Below are 17,918 nucleotides of genomic sequence, written 5' to 3'. Positions count from 1 at the left end.
ACCTGGTATTTCACAAAGATAGAGTATCTCTTAGACCAAACCCATCCTTTATACCAAAGGTTTGTTCTAACTTTTGTTTGCAACAATCACTGGAATTACCGGTCTTTTTCCCTAAGTATTCAAACAGAGCTGAATATACCTTTCACAGCTTAGACGTACACAGACAATTACATTTCTATTTGGATAGGACACACCAAGCACGAAAATCAGATCAACTGTTTGTGTCCTTTTCAGATAGTAAATTAGGCAAAGCCGTCACAAAAGTCACTATTGCCAAGTGGATCAGAGACTGTATCAGTCATATTTATCTCATTTCAAATAAGGAGCTTATAGTTCCAGTGAAAGCTCATTCTACCAGGGCTATGGCCACTTCGGCAGCCTTTCATTCCAAGCTCTCTATTAGTGACATTTGTGCGGCTGCTACGTGGTCTTCTCTACACACCTTTATTTCTCACTACAAATTGGATGTGGCATCTAGGGGTCGAGCTTCCTTCGGTTCCACGGTTCTCAGGAGTGTTTTCCAGTGAGCCACCCAGGAATTAGGTGCTAGGGACGCTGTCCCATCTGTAGAGAATGTAGGCAAGATAGGATCACATTACATCTTTTAGTTATGTACTTACCATAACTTTAGATGTATGGGATCCATCTCCACATTCCTAATAACCCACCCTCCTTCCCCCTGCCTCGTAGACCAGAAGAGACCGGACGATCCGAATTCAACTTCTTCCTCTCTTGAAACACCTGGGAATGTTATAACAATAGTCTATGTGTGTGTGCATGTGTGCGGACAAACAAGATCTGGGGAAGCAGTAGTGGTGCATCCTGGGATACGAGGTGACTCAGCCAATAAGAGACTGCGTTCTATTGTATAGCGGCCGAGTCGGAGCCGAGGATCGGCTCCAAACCCATCTGTAGAGAATGTAGGCGAGATGGATCCCATACATCTAAAGTTATGGTAAGTACATAACTAAAAGTTTATTATATTGAATTTTCTTTATTTTAAAATGTTTATATTTTTTCATATTTTATTGGAGATTACAGCATTTTTAGTGTGCCAGGAAGTAATTAAAACAGTTTTTACTTGATCAAAAGACCTTTTCATTGTTCTAGATAGTGTAGAAGGTATAAATGCTAATACGAGTGAATGGGAAAGTATGTTTATTTGGATGGAAGAAGGAAATATTGTTGTGACTAAATCTTCTGAGAAAGAGTCTTAAATTTTACTGGTTTGTTTCTTGATGTTTGGTTAGCTAAATGAAAGCTAGAAATTAAGTTACCGTATGGTGATGTTTACATGGGGGCAAGGTGCAGTGTGAGCCTACATATGAAGGCTTTGGCTTCTTCCCTCCTGCTACTTGGATGTGTTAAATTTGACATCTCAGAGCATGTTGGAAAGATGAATACATGGGTTTGCAAAACAGCCAGGTATTATATATTCATGGAGGTGGCGTGGCCTTTTAAGTCGGGATAGTGTATGTGTTTGTGTGGGGGTGCAGTCAGTTTGATCTCAAGCAAAATTGACTGATGTAAGTTATTGTTCTTAATATATTTAAATTTGAAGTTTAATGCATTTGTGACCTGTTTACATTGCAGTTTTGTGAGTTTTGAGATTTATTTTCAAATGACAGGACATGTTTTGAGGTTTTAGACTTGATGTTTTATAGTTCATTACTTTTGGCTTTAAGTCACAGAGCCATGTATAAAATGTTCTGATCAGGAACTATTAAACTGGGAACTTATTTTTGTTTTTGCATGGATTCTGTGATGTTACTTGTCAAGTCCTCCTAAGTCCTGTTGTATTCCATACCCGAGTTTCATGTGGTACTTGCTTGAAACTTGAGTAATTGTCGATGCAGAATCTGTAGTAGTTTGCTGCATGCTATTCTATCAAGCAGGACATGATTTGTTCTTTCATCTCACACATTGGGCCCTTTTCTGTCATACTTAGCACATTAATTGATGTACTGCTGCTGGTTACTTGGATATGGGTAACGTATCTTTGTAGGTGAGATATACTCCCTACCTTGCAACAGAGTTGGAGCTTAATATTGTCCTTTACTAAGGAAAGGATATTTCTCCAAACAGCTGCAACTGGTCTTTGAGGCATTTCACCAGTTTCTGCAAAGATTCAGGCAAACAGTTCATTGTTCATCACCATTTATGAATGTTTTCATCTGGAATGATTGTGCAACATCAGGGTAGAAATAGCTAATTAGATGTTTGCTAATTAGATGTTTGCATTAAGAATTATAGTTGTATTGAAACAACTCAAACTTAAAATCAAACTAATAATGTTGCTCTGTTGCAGGTTGTTAGGATGTTTTGACGCACTTCTGTCCAGTGGTGAGAGTGGGTCTATATTACATCGTCGAGGGGTCTGTTAAGCGAACACCTTTTGATCGACACGTAAATGTTGAACTACGAAAACTTCTAACGGCTAAGCAAGCAATTTTTTTCCCAGGGGAAAAAAATCGCTTGGCCAATAAAAAAAAAAAAAAAAAAAAAAAATCAAACCATAAGAAGTGGGGGGCTTTGCCCCCCACACCCCCCCTAACTAACTATACTAACTCCAAGATCGCACTACAGTGGAGGAAAGGGCAAATTCCCGATAACAGCCAAGCGATTTTTTTCCCCTGGGAAAAAAATTTGCTTACTTGGCCATTCAAACCTTTCGTAGTTCGACATTTACTTGTCGATCAAAGGGCATTCGCTTAACAGACCCTTCGACAATGTAAATGGGACCCGGTAAGAGTACCTGGCATGAAATATACCCCAAATCTACTTAATTCTGACTGTATATCAGTGTAAAACTAATGCATGTTGTTACAGTGCTACAGAAACAACACAAAACAATGTAAACAGCTCTTGTTGTATAAGATGAAATTGATTTAGCAGTTAATATGATTGTTGTAATGGTAGCATGATTACAGTTAGTCAACAGTGACTTTTAAATGAGTCACAGTGTAGTAACCTAAAACCCAGTAGTAGTTAAAATAATTGGTAATGGGATACATTTTGCTAGAGTGCTTGTGCATTTGTGAAAACTGGATAAGAAAGTATAACATTGTTTCTATTGATATTTCCTGAAGATAAAGTACATGTTGAAAAAAAATCCTGTGTGTCCATTTTCTTGAATGGGTCACTTTTTCACAGCTACATGGATTGTAGATTATGATTGACAGTTTTCTTAATAGTACTGAATAATTATCTGAAAATATTTTAACTTTGCAGGATCCTTTGAGTTTTGAATGGCAGTTGCCCAATCCAGATCCCATTACTGTTCCATATCTTAGCCCTCTGGTGCTGTGGAAAGAACTGGAAAGCCTGCTTGAAAATGAAGGGGACCATGCAGTAACAGTAGCAGATTTTGTAGACAACCATCCAATTGTATTCTGGAATCTTGTTTGGTACTTCAGACGCCTGGACCTTCCAAGTAATTTACCAGGATTAATACTTCCTTCGGAACACTGTAACAAGGCTTCAGAGGTACGATACTAAGGCAGTTGTTTTGGTTATGACCACACTCCCTTCTTTGGCTTTATCATAAAACTACAGATATATGAAAATCTTTCACGTACATTTGCAAAGTTGTTCATCCTTGCAGTTTAGTTTCTTGACTGGGATATGGTGCATTTTATTCTTTTCTTTGTTTGTTCTATAGAGAATTTGCTGTTCACATAGGTCAAGCATATTGCTTAAAAGTATGAAGTTGAATTTTGTTATTTCCATTGTTTCATCTTTTGTACTAGGAACTCTTGAGAGAAAAAAGTACAATTTTCTCGGTGGGCAAGTCAGTATTTTCTAAATCTATGATTTCTCACCTGCTCGTATGCAGTATCTGAAATTGGAAATACACTTTGTTTTTTCATGCATTTTGTTCCATTCTGTTCTGTTCTTTTCTCAAGAATTGACAGCAGCCTTTGTGGTAGCGTCATCTACCACACGCATTCATGTTAGGCAGCAAGATTCCTTGGATTGGCAGAGTATTTGCTCAGGTCTAGTATGTTGCTTCATGACTCAGCTTTCCAAAGTCACAGTGTTTTACTAATTTAGCAGATTTTGCTGTTTGCTATAATTTGTGTATTCTCTCTGTTTCTTTAATATTTTATTGCTCCTTGTCTTTTAGTTTTCCCTGTTTCTTTTTTTGGGACAACTACCCCATACTTTTGTACAGTGCAATGTCAGCAGGTTGTGTTTGGAAAAGTATACAAAGGTGAGTTGTAACATGTCTGCATTCTGAGAGAGTTGTGAAGAGTACCCTATGTTAACAGATTTAATGTAGCTACTTTAGGAGTTGTTAACATGGGGTGCTTATTTAACTGGCTATAATATCTGTGGTCTTCAAGGAAGTCACTTTCAGAATAAGTCATAACATATGGATTTACTTATGTTCTGTTTTCCATGTCCTGGCTGGATTTCTTCAATTGCCTCCAATTTCCCTGTGAAGACCAATGATTGTCTTATGGTTGCTAAGGTAATGATGCAATTCACAACTTACATATTTAGCCAAGGTTGCTACATGCTGTCTTTAGCACTTCACTGAGAATGCTAGCTGCATAGCAGCTCATGATAAGTAGCATTGGCTGTTTTTCCACAGAATTTCTTGAAATAAAGATGAAACATTTTCTTCTCAGAAGGTTGTGTCGTTTGCCCCTAAGTTAAGTGAAAAGGTATGCCTGTTGTAGGCAGATAGCAACTAAAGATTACCATGCCCAGTGTTTCCTCTCTATAGGGTCTGAATAAATACAGTATTGTGAAATCTGTTAAAATTTTAACAAGTCTGTCAGACTGAGGTGTTTGGAAGCATTCTCATCCTGTCTGAATGAGAAGTGTTTAATATTTGTAGACAGGTAGTCTAAGAAAAATGAAATTTCCGAACACAAAATGTTAGAAAAATGTAGAGACAGAGAATGAGAATGAGTAAAAGGAAAAGAAAACAATGTTAGCAAGAGAAGTCGTAAAGCAAATTTAAATACTGGAAAGATGTACAAGTCCTCCACAAGTTCTGCAGAGAATGCTACATCCAGTCTGACAAATTCCAAAAAGAGACAGCTGGTCTCTAGAGTACCCAAAGAACAGTCACCAGCTCTAGTGCTACAAAAGTTAAAGATTAAAATAGTATTTTTATCTCCAGTCTTGTTTGTAATGAAAAGGAAAACAGTTGCAGTGGTGCTATGTACAAGACAATTCCGAAATAAGTGTGTAGGAATATCCCCAAAATATGTAGGCTTTAGAAATTAGTAAAGATCCTACAGACATTTTGGATAGAATCAGTTACTAGCATTGCTGATAGTTTCTTCTCTAACTTCTTCTTCACTTGTCTCTACCTGCTCCTTTTGCCCTGCAGCCTCACTCTGCTCCCCTACCCTACCCCCAGGGGTCCTACTCTTATACCATCTAACCACATCCCTTCCCTCTTCCACCAGTCACAAACCCTTCACCATTGGCCACTTAACTCCAGTTCCCTCCTTAAACTTACCACTCCCTATTTCTCCCACCACATCCTCCACCTATTCCTTTTCACACCTAGTATACCTCCGAGCCTATAACAGCAACCTAACAACTTACCCTTCCAGATGTATAAGCTACCCACCCCAGCCCTCTTAGAAGTTACTCATACTTACACTTCTACCACCTCTAACTTTAGCTTACCTGCTAACCTCCTGTGAACACCCATTATATCCACACCTTCTCTACCTCAATAAGCTATCTACCTCTCCTTCTCTACCTATTTTCACTAACCATGTTAACATAACATCTACACCCAGCTGTCTACTAGCAAAATACCATAGGATAGCCCACATTAGATATGACTCTCCCAATCCCAGAAAATCTCTACCTCTATATAGTAAATTCCCAAATCCTAGACTTCAAACACTACTCTTCTCTTTAAAAGATGGAGACATTCACCCAAACCCAGGCCCAACAACTGCTACTACCACTCATCTCCTCAACCCCAACCCCTCTACTATCCATTCCCTTACCAAACCACCTAACTCACTCTTATTGCTCAACTCAACATACGTAGCATTAATAACAAAGTTGCACAACTCCATACTCTCTTGGAAGTCTACTACTTTGACATTCTTTGTTTAACAGAAACTTGGTTAAAATCTGTAACTAAAAACAATGAAGTCATCCCACCCGGTTATAATATTTTGCGACTTGACCATGCAACCAAAAAGGGTGGTGGTGTAGCTATCCTATTTAAATCTGGGTTACAGATTACTACCTATGACTATAAACCACCTCAAGACTCCAACGCTGAAATTCTTATTACCAAGCTTCAACTTAACACATTCAAATCCATCTATATTATCTGTATCTATCTTCCTCCTGGTAATAACATTGCCACCATAGAAAATATCCTTTGTTGGTTATCCCCAAATTTACCCCAAGAAACCATAATCCTAGGTGATTTTAACATTGATTGGAAGTGTTGTAGCAGTAGCCACTCTACCAGCCATATTAACCTTTTTGTTTTTTCTCAAACCATTACCTCCCCTACCAGGATAAACAAGCCTAATAACAAAGAAAGTACCTTAGATTGGATTCTCATAAATAATCATCCCCAGACATATGAAGCTGGAACCCTCCCTGATGATGTAAGTGACCACTCACTAACCTACATCATCTTGCTTAAATCCAATCTACCTAATCCAACCATATCTAGTACAGTTAGAACCAAGAGAACTAAGAGCATGTAACTGGTCTCCCTTAAAATACCTCACACTGGAGGAAGCTGTTAATTACTTTAATTCTAACTTCCTAGCCATACTAGACCACCATGCACCAACCCGCTCTATTAGAATGAGAACTAAATCTGCCCCATGGCTTTCAAAAGAAACCAGGCAAAAAATCCATCTCAGAAATAAATACTGGAATAAATATCGTTTAACTAAAAACCCAGTAGACCAACAAAACTTCAGACAGCTGAGAAATGAAACTAAAAAAGCTATACTGTCTGACAAAAGAAACTACTACCTACAATTCCAGCAGACTCACCATAATAAACCACAAAAGTTCTGGGCGAGTATTAATCAGTTATTACACCCAGGTCAATCTATCACACCAAACCAACAAGGCACAGACCAGGAGAATCCCAAGCAGACTGCTAATGCCTTTAATACCTTTTTTACTGAGGCCATTCAAACTCTTACCAGTCAGTTATCTACTCAGAACTTAACTATATCCAACTCTAACTCTAATCCATCCCCTCCATTTCTCTTCCAACCAGTGCCAGCAACATATATTCTTACCCTTATCCAAAAACTGAATCCGTGCACTCCTTCAGCAGACCAACTACCCGCTGAATATCTACAAAAGGCAGCCAAATCCATCGCTTATCCCATTTCCATTCTCATCAGTAGAACCATCAGTGAGGGACACATCCCTAAAATCTGGAAAGTATCCCATATTATCCCCCTTCACAGGGGTGTGAACTCTCCTGAACTCTCCAATTACCGTCCCATAGCCCTACTTTCTCCCTTAGCAAATATCATGTAAAAATGCATCCACAGACAATTGCTACATCACCTAACCAAAATAACTTACTTTCAAACTCTCAACATGGTTTCAGACCTTCCCATAGCACTACTACTGCCCTCCTATCCCTTTACTGACTGTATTAACAAAAACCGTAACCTCAATATGCTTTCCTCTGCACTGTATATAGATCTGTCTAAGGCATTCGATATGGTAAATCACCAGATACTTTATAAATATCCTCAAATCCCTGTCACTAGATGCACTAGCTATAAAATGGTTCCAGTCCTACTTAGATAACGGACAACAGGCTGTACTTTGGCATAACATTCTATCTACCCATCTGCCCGTTAACATTGGTGTTCCTCAAGGGTCCATGTTAGGACTTCTCCTGTTTTCTATATTTATCAAGGACCTTCACCTAGCAATCCCCCAAGCTACATGCATACAATATGCAGATGATTCCACACTTATATGCTCAGCCACATCTGTATCTGAACTTCACTCGCTTACCCAAAATGTGTTTAACACAGTTGAACAATGGTTTACACAGCACTGTCTCCTTCTGAACCCCCAAAAAACTAAACTCCTCCTTTTTACTCCTACTTGTAAGTCCCCCCAGTAGACTTAACAGTAACATCCAGTAATGGTGCTCTCATATCCCCAGATCCAACTACCAAACTACTTGGTATCACCATAGATAACAACCTTAACTTCAACACCCATTTTAACAATACTCTAAAATCTGCTAATAGAAAACTAGGCTCTCTCTACAAGATCAAACCCTTCCTCTCTCCTGCAGTTAGAATAACTATTGCTCACACCCATCTAATTTCTTCTCTCCTCTGTGCCTCACCCATGTATACTAATCTCTCTAAAAACAACCTTAATAAAATGGAAAACTCCTACAATAACATAACCAGATTTGCAACAGGTAACCCTTTCAGAACCCACCACTGTTTTAATCTAAAGCAGCTAGGATGGCTTGAATTACAAAATCATCTTAAATTCCACCAACTGACCATTGCCCATAAAACCCTTTACCAACCTACCAATACCCCTATACTATCTACCCTCATTACCCCCTACAACAATCTAAAGACCTTACGATCATCACATAAACTTCTTGTAAATATTTGTAAATCAAACAACAGGGCTGGGGACTCTCTTTTCTCTAATACTGTTGGAAAGTCCTGGAACCTTCTTCCTAACTAACTTTCCTCTCTTCCCTCTATATCACTCTTTAAAACCAAATTGAAACTTTTCCTCAGAACACACTGGTTGTGCCCCTGTACTAAACCTGACTGATCAACTAGCTCTTCTTACTTCGTTCAACCTACCCTCCTCTTCTCAGTAATCAAGTTCCTTTTCTTAATAACAACTTACCTTGTCCTTCTATACTATTACTTACATCTTCAGAATCTCATTAAGGAGACTACTTTTACTAATAGATTGTATAATTTCAGCTCCTACTTTTTCTTTATGACTACCTGTATGCTAATATATTGTATAATTCAGCTGCCATCTTTTTCTTTATGATGTATTGCAACTACATTTTGTATTGTACTAATTGTATCTGTATATTTTGCACAATGTTATGAACAAATGATCTCTTTGATTATTCTCTGTACTGCACCTGCAATGTTCATTGTATACATTAAACAAAATCACATATACAAAAATTGTTTCCACAGAGCTTATCTCCCCGGGCCTCTACTGAAAATGGACATATATCTAGTTAGACTAGCCCGGTCAACAAATGTAAAATAAATAAGTAAATACATAAAATAACACAAATAATAAGGGTATACTAAAAAGTGAATAAGAATAAACATGATAGATGGTAGAGCAAATAGCTTTTTGTTTAGTTAGTTACAGTTTAGGTCTCCCGATTGTCCCTCAACTTTGCCTTTTGCTCTGTCAGTGGAGCCCTCTGCCAAGATCCTGAAAAAGTCTAATCCGACAGTTTCAAATCTAACAGTGTGAAGTTCAAAGTCTCCATGTATCTGTACACCTCTGCTTCCATCTGATCCCATTTCATTCAGGCTGCTCTCTCCATTCCTAGAGGAGTTGCTGCAAAGGCATTCTAGGCCTCCTTCCACTACCTCCTCTCTTTGATCCTTCAGAAGCCTTTCAGAAGCAGACATGGATAGGATGATGAGGAAGTTCCTCAGAGTGCAGATATAGATAGGGGTTCTCCTGGCTAAGACCCCTTCTGGACCTGAGAACTGACGACTGTCGACTTCACCTTCACCTTTGCTATCTCCTTCCCCAATCTGGTCCTTCCATTTCGGAACTGTTGGATCCGAGATCCTTGAGGCTGTCTGCTTTGGATCTGAAGAATATTCTTTGACTCTTTTGGTTCCCCTGAGCCAACCAGCTCAGTGTGTTTTGGAGCTGGAGGACTCTCAGAGTCAAAGTGTCGGTGCTGAATCCATGGGCTTGGAGTCGACTCTGAAAGATGGAGTTACCTTGGAACTGGATAGCTTGGGCCTGACTCCATCCTCAGGTAAAGTGCTGATGGAGTTACACGTGCCGATGGTCTGAGAGATTTCAGTTTTTGCACCATTCTTTCAAGGTTGTGAAGAGGCTTTTCTCTATGTTTTGAGAACGGACATCTCTGCCCCCACTGGATCAGATGACTCTACCTCATAGTATTGTTCCTGAGCCATCAACCATCCCTTCCACTGGGACAGCAAACTCGAGCAAGCCTCCAGCCAGTCCATCAGAGCATTCTTATCTCTTCTAATACTGCCCCATAACACCCCACTGAGGAAGTCCCTTGCAAGAAGATGTGCAAAAAGGAGGTACTTAGATTCCCCCCAAGAATCTCTCACAGAGAACACCGATTTTGATGAGGGGAGGGGCCTCCCAGACTCCACCTGACTATATTGTCTTCGGAGACATCCTGTAGCTCATGAAACAAAGTGGTGGTTGGTCTTCTGATACCCTCTTCCATGAAGAATCGGTGTTCTTAAAGGCCTTTAGGTCTGGCCCATCTTCTTCTTAGATGACTTCCCTGGCTGATGAGCCCATTGACTTAGTCTTTCAGCAGGTGTGGAAGGAGCCGGACACTGTTGAGCCAATACCTAAGAGACCGGATAAGATTCTTGCCCCCCTTCCCAAAAAGACCATTCACACTGGAGTAAGGGAGTTCCTGTTGATGCCATGGTTGTTGCTGCAACTACAAGAAAGAAACTAACAGACCAGAGTTCCTCTGTCCATCCCCCTAATAGGGAGTCTTGGGCGTTGTATGGATTTGGGAAGCGTGTTTATGCTTCATTGACCTTTGCTCTTAGGTAGCTGAATTACTTGGCACATTTTGCAAGACTACAAAGGGTTTTGATCAAGGAGCTTACCAAATCTCTTCTGGTCCCTATCCCCCAAGAATGGGAACAGAATCTCCTCACGGATGGCCACCCTCCAATCCATCTCAAATGCGTCCATGAGGTTGCTCTTCCATGCTGTGGAAGGTACCTCATGGGCAGCAGGTTCAGGCATAGCCAACTGGAGACATGTTTGGATGCACTTATGTGATTTTGCAAAACCATTTAAGTCATGTCTTGTCAATGCAGTCATTGACAGGTCTTCTATTTTTGGTCCCAAGGTTAAGGACACACACACTGTGTGTGTGAACAAGAGGGAAAGACCTTGTCTGCGGTGGATGTACATTTTTCTTCCTCTCAAAGGCCTTTTTCTACAAACCAATGAGGTGGCAGAAAGATGTAGTTTAAGTTGTCCCAGGGTCCTTTCCAGGATTCACATAGAGATGTAGGGGCAGGGGGGAAACTCGAATAGAAGACCCTGTCCTCATGGCAGAGGTGGTCCCAAGAACCAGGAATCTAGAGATTCTTTCTCAGATAGTCCCTGTTAATGCTCTTGAAAGTAAACCCAACTGATGCTGTCTGGAGGCAGTTGGGGATTGTGTATCCCTGTATCAAAGAGCCTGGCTAGTTATCACAAAAGATTTGTGGGTGCAGAGGATTATATCCAGAGGTATATCATACCATTTTCCCTAGCCCCTCCCACAGTTCTGAAGAAAATTCCCGACGTTCCACCCAGTCAGAGGGATGCAGCATCTTTAGAAATAAAAATGCTCCTAGAAAAAGAGTCATTCAGGAGGTCCCCCCAGACCAGAGAGGGTCCAGAACTTATTCAAGATTTTTCTTAGTGCCAAAAAAGACGGGATGTGAGACCAGTTTTGGATCTCAGCAAGTTAAACCAATTTGTTCACTATAAAAAGTTTCATATGATCACAACTCAGTCCATTTTTGCCTCTGCTGCAAAAGGATGATTGGATGTGCTCGCCAGGTCTTCAGGATGTGTACTATCACAAAATAAACAGGCGCTCCAGGAGATACCAACACTTCTGGCTGGGAGCCAGTCATTACCAGTTCAGAGCACTGCCCTTTGGCCTCTCCACAGCCCCCAGGGTATTCACCAAATGCATGACAGTGGTAGCAGCTCACTTGAGACTGTTGAGATTCCAGGTGTTTCCATATCTAGATGACTGGCTCCTTACTACCCCAACCAGGCATCAACTAATACAGGGAAGGGACTACTTGCTGCAGTTGAGTTCTCATCTGGGAATAACAGTCAATTGCAACAAATCTTAACTCACCCCAACACAGAGTGTGGAGTTCACAGAGGCACGTTTGGACACAGTCAGTCATATAGCCTGTCTTCCCGCTGCGCAGGTAAACACTGCACAGTCCCAAGTAAAGAAAGTGATCCAGAATTAATCCCTTCCAGCCCATCTGATTCTACAGGCTTTGGGTTCCATGGCAGCAGCTATCACCCTTGTTCCATTAACCAGGTTCCATATGAGGAGCTTTCAGTGGACTCTGTTGACTCAGTGGTCCATTCTCCAACATCCATTATCCATGCCAGTCAAGATCACTCAAGAGTGGAAAACATATCTTTTATGGTGGATTTATTCAAACCAGCTCCATGAAGGTCGTCCTTTTGTTCTTCCCCTTTCCAAAGCTGCAGTGACCGCAGCAGTTTCCCAGCTCAGGTGGGAGAAGGGCACTGTTTGGGAAAGGCAGTCCAAGGCACATGGTCCCCCGAAGAGATCAAGATGCATAACAGTGTCCTGGAGAGGATAACTGTCCTCCTAGTATTGCAAGCCTTTCAAGGTGCTGTCCCATTTGGGACAGTTGCAGTTCAGATGGACAATATGTCAGTAGTCGAGTGCATCAGCAAATGAGGGGAAACCAGATCTTAACCTCTTTGTTGAGAAACTGAGAGTGCAGCAGTGGACGATCTGACGTCCATTTCATTATGCATCATGAATGGGTCTTTGGATACATCCTCAGATCCAAGCCGGCCGTTTCTTAGACATACAATCTGAGCTTCAAACCCATCCCTCTCCCATAATTCCTCACTCCCTAACAAACCTTCAGATCTTGTTTGCCACCATTTGGTCCAGATGCAATTGCGAGCCTTTATTCCACTTGTAGGTAAAATCTGCTTTAGTTCCAGTTTTCTGTGTTTTTATAAGTCTCTCTCGTTAATTTAGTAAAATAGTTTCCTGTTTTCCTATACCTCCCCTCCTATTTAGCTTTTTTAGTGGTCGCTGGCATTGTCTCTCCCGCCCTTTTTCCCGTTTTTGCTTTCCCTTTTTTTTCTCCTTCCTGTCAACAAATATTATAGGTTCATAGGTAGGTACTAGGCTATTGGCCCTGGGGCGTATATAAGCCTAGCCAAAAAGGTACCCTGCCTTTCGCCACCCAAGAAAATTATATTCCTGTGCCCTGTCGAGCAGAGCCACAGAGGTGATCCCCAGGGTGAATTTCCTATTTCCCATCCAGTCATCAAGATTTTTCTTGAAGAGTGCTAATGAGAAGCCTTGTTTGATATAGATAGGTAGTTTGTTCCAGAGTATGGGAAGTTTCTGGGATAGGAATCTATCCTTCCAGCATGTTCTGTTTATTGTGGTGACATGGATTAGGTCCCTAGAGCGTGTAGTTCGGAGGGATTGGGATTTCTTTAAGTAGAGCATGTCCAACAGCTCTGGTTTGACATAGCTTTGTATGTTAGGCAGAGATTGCCTCTGAGCAGGCGATATGCGATGGAGTAAAGCTGGAGTTTTTGAGACGGTCTGCGTAGGGCATCTGTTTGAGGCTGGTAATCATCTTTGTGAGGTATTTCTGCGGCCTTTCCAGTTGTTGTAGATGTCTTGTGAGTTACATACCAAAAGGGGTGTTGTACTGTATAATGGGTCTAATGATTGATGAGTAGAGGGGAACAATGACCTCTTTTTTTCCTGGATGTGAGACCTTTTGTGATGAGGTGTGCCATGTAGAAGGATTTCCTGACTACTGTGGCAATGTGATTATCAAAGGAGAGACTGCTGTCCACCTGTGTCCCAAGGTCTCTTATCACACTTTCATTGTTAAGTCGACTGACACCTATGTGGTAGCTCTTGGGTACAGAGTTTTTACCAAAGGGGATGACAGTGCACTTTTTGGCATTGAGCTTGAGGCCATGGCTTTGACATCAGGAATCTGTCTCAGTGATGCCCTTTTGTAGATGTCCACATCATTAGAAGTTGCGATTATGGTTCCTAGTTTGCAGTCATCTGCAAACTTTGTTAGCAGAAGACCTTCTGTGTTAGCCTGTACTTCAGAAACGTAGATACCAAACAGGAGAGGACCCAGGACTGAACCCCTGTGTGACTCCACTTGTCACTGGTCTGAAGTCAGATTTGGAGTCTGCTACTTTCACAGTGCGGGTTCTGTCAGTGAGGCAGTTGTTAACCCATCTTGTGACATAGGGATTTATACCTAGTTTAGTGAGTTTATCTATAATTCCAGAGTAGGAGGTGGTGTCAAAAGCCTTGGCGAGATCTAGATAGGCTGTGTGTACCACCTTACCCTCGTCTACGGCTTTGGTGACTGCTTCAATGAAGTCTATCAGGTTTAGGAAACATGATCTCCCTTTTACAAACCCGAACTGAGTTTGGAGGTTACCAATGTCTTTGTTTATAAGTTCCAAGATGATACGTTCCATGGCTTTGCAGACCAGGCTCGTTAGGCTAATGGGGCGTTAGTTCCCGGGGTCCATGGTGGCTCCCCCTTTGTGCATTGGGATAACTGTCACACTGCACCATTCAGTGGGCACAAAGCCTGAGGTGAAGCAATGATTGAACATGGTGCTTAGGTGGGGTGCCAATTCATTCTGTAGTTCGTGTAGAACGCAGCCTGGGATATTGTCTGGTCCCATAGATGCTGTGTTCTTAGCTTTGGACAGTGTGGTTTTTAGCTGTGCAGCCATGATTACAGGAGCTTTGCATTCTTCCGGTATAGAGATGGGCCTTTTAGGGGGTGAGAGGTGGGTAAACTTAACACTGAACGTATCTGTCAGTATGTTGGCAATATCAGTTGATTCTGTATATTTAATGCCATTGTGCTGAAACTCAGAGCAGATCTGAGTGTTGCCATTGAGAATTCTTGCCATAGCTGTAGAATGCTTTGTGGTTGTCTTTAGAATCAGTGGTGATTTTGTTTTCGTAGCTAGCTTTGCAATATTTTATGAGGGATCTCAGCTTCTTACTGATGCTGACCAGGGAGTTCCTCCAATCATCAGATTTTACTCTTTTTTTGCAACAGTTTCTTTTTTCTGTTGTAGAGTTTGTTTATGGCAGGGGACCACCAGATTGGCTTCCTTTTTTTGAGGATAGCATCTTGGTTCTGTTAGGGATAGCACGATCCATGCACTCATGTAAGTGCTTATAAAATGCATTTGTGTAGGATTCAGCAGTTATACGTCTATTGTCCATCTGCATGGGTGTCGTGAAGTTTGCCACTTCTGTCTTAAGAAGCGTGAAGTTGGCTTTGGAGAAATTTTTTACGGTGGTTTCCCTAATGGGGGTGGAGGTGGGATGTGGATGTCTAGGGTGATTAGCTTGTGGTCGGATCTGACCAACAAGGAGTTGACCTGTGGTATGGAACACTGGTCGCCCATGTTGGTAATGACTAGGTCTAGGATATTGCTGCCCCTGGTGGGGGTGTGGATAAGGTGATCCAAGGTGTTGGAATTTATGAATTCCAGAAAACATTGAGCAAAAGGGTTGGTACATGAGTAGTTTTCCCAGTTAATGGTGGGGTAGTTAAAATCACCCATTATTAGGGTGTTGCGTTGTACCCTAATATTTTCCAGTGTATCAAGAAATGAAGAGTGGGAATCCTGGGGCATGGTGGGGGATCTGTAGCAAGTTACAATTTGGATTGTGGTCTTGCCCAGAGTTAGTTGCACTTGGATTATCTCGGATGCATTATGCTGAGCAACTAGCCTGGAGGTGTGGATATCCTTAATGAATGTAGTCATGCCTCCACGTTTAGTGTTTTGGTCCAGGTTAGGTGGCCGAAAGGTGTGGTATGAATTATAGCCTGGTAATGCAGGGGTGCTCTCTGGAGCCTTGAACCAGGTCTCTGTCACTGCACAGATGTCGATGTTCTCCATTTTAAGGAGTGCCTCAAGTGAATGCATTTTGAGGTTTAGACTTATAGCATTGAGTAGCATTACCCTCAGATTTTCCTTGCTTGTACCTGTTACGGTGGCAAGTTTGTCATTTGAGCCTTGCCTAAAAAAGGCACTATAGGAGTGGCAGGAAACTTAGCCAGTATCCAGAATCCCAAGGGCGAAATGTGCAGGCCATCTCTGGCAAAGCATCGTGGTCTGTCGATCATGTCATCCCAGGCAGACAGATACTGGATCCCCTTAGAATGACACCAGAAGCATAGCCAATTGTTGAAGTCAATCATTTTGTCCTTGTACTGTGGTATCATTCTGGGCGATGGCAGGATGCTACTCGGGGCTAGGGTCATACCTGCCTGGGCTACAAGATCGGAGAGCTCCTTCATGTCTCTTTCCATGTAGTCCAGGGAGGTACGTCTCAGGTCATCCACACCAGCATGGACAATGACAGAGTCATATTTGTACTTGTGGAGTGACATGAGTTTGTGCGTTATGTGGCGGATCCTGGCACCTGGCAGGCAGCTGACAGTAACCTTCTCCTTCTTTAGCCTGGTGAGTGCGACAACAATGTGCCTGACTAGAGTCACCTATGAATAGTGTGTTGGGTACATTGTTATGCCTTATGGGCTATGGTTGAGTGGCACACTGAGTTTGTGGGCTATGTGTCAGTTGGGTTGTGTTGAGGGGTGAAGGTTGCTTGTGTTTCTGCTTTGGAGGTCTCTGTTGCTTGAGCAGATTTTTATTGAGAGCCTCTGTGAATGAAGGTGTGTGTTTTGCTTTGCTATGTGTGTGTTTTGGTGGTGTAGGTTTTGAAGGTACTATGTGATGAGTATGGTGTGGTGCAAGTGTTTACCTTCTCCTCTTGATTGTCTAGTCCAGTCTTGGGTGAAGAGAGCTTTGCTTTCAGTTTGGCTATACAAGTGCATCTCACAGGTCGTAGTGTTGGGTGGTAGGAGGAGAGGGTTGCCTGTGTAAATGAGGCAGTTGCTGCATTGCCCCAAGATGCCCAGATTCATCAGGTAGACAGGAGAAAACACCAGGAGCTGACCCATAGACATGCCTGGATAGGTGCTTATTTATGAAGTATTAAAAAACGTTTTCCTCTAGACAAGTGAGGAAAGCTGAGTGCTGTAGTAATTTGTAGCTTATTTAGTGCTAACAACAAGTTCTGAACAAGTGCTGAGCTTAAAGAAACAGATTTGAGTGCTAAAACTAAAAAAACTGGCTAGTTCTAAGGGAAAATTTGAAGAGCAGACTTTATGGCGCTGGGAATAGTTTGACCCTAGCTAAATGGCGATGCATAAAGTGTATTATTATTATTATTTTTAATATAACAGTAGCAAATGAGCAAACTGACTTAAACCAATTAACCAGTAAAAAGCTAAAAACTGAGCCCCGTTCCAGCAGTCTTCAATTAGACAAGTTCTAACTGCACACTCCTGCCACTGGGGTGCAGGAGAACCTTCTCCAAAAAAAGATGGTCTAGATTAGTGCTCAAGTTATACAAACAAAGTTAGATTCAGCAGGTCTGAATTTAGTCTATGCTACAGCAAACAAGGTATACCAATTTCAGAAAGAAACAGCTCAAATAAGCAGGCACAATAAGCCTTTAACCAGAAACTTCCAGCTCTGAAGGGCAGAATCTACCCTCTCCTCCCACAAGAGTGCAGACCACACCTTTTTAATGTAAAATAACTGGCCCGAAGCCCAAGTGCTTAAACCAGAACTAATACACTTTTAGAATAACAGACACTAAGCCTTCAATCAGCAACTCCCAACTTAGAAGTATGTAAGCCACCTGTCCTGCCACAACAGTGCAGACCACAAACCTTCTTAATGTAAAACAACTGGTCTGAAGCCCAAGTGCTTCAACCATAGGCTTAGAATAACAGTTACAATTTAATCAGGCTACTAACAAGCAGTAATAAATGCAGCAGAATAAATGCAATAAA

General features: G+C 41.6%; 1 protein-coding gene across 1 annotated transcript in view; it reads left to right on the top strand.

The window, feature by feature from the left end:
- Window positions 1–17,918, top strand: part of DENND4A (DENN domain containing 4A) — a 2,763,357-nt gene that overhangs the window by 2,503,272 nt on the left and 242,167 nt on the right. Inside the window, exon 32 of the mRNA XM_044077857.1 lies at window positions 3,232–3,486. Coding sequence (XP_043933792.1) covers window positions 3,232–3,486 — 255 coding nt within the window. The remainder of the gene's footprint in view (window positions 1–3,231; window positions 3,487–17,918) is intronic.

This window comes from Protopterus annectens, chromosome 7.part0, assembly GCF_019279795.1.
Source record: "Protopterus annectens isolate FY-2018-M chromosome 7.part0, PAN1.0, whole genome shotgun sequence".
Classification (NCBI taxonomy): domain Eukaryota; kingdom Metazoa; phylum Chordata; order Ceratodontiformes; family Protopteridae; genus Protopterus; species Protopterus annectens.
Note: the sequence above shows the minus strand (reverse complement) of the source record. Positions and strands in the feature narration are given on the sequence as shown.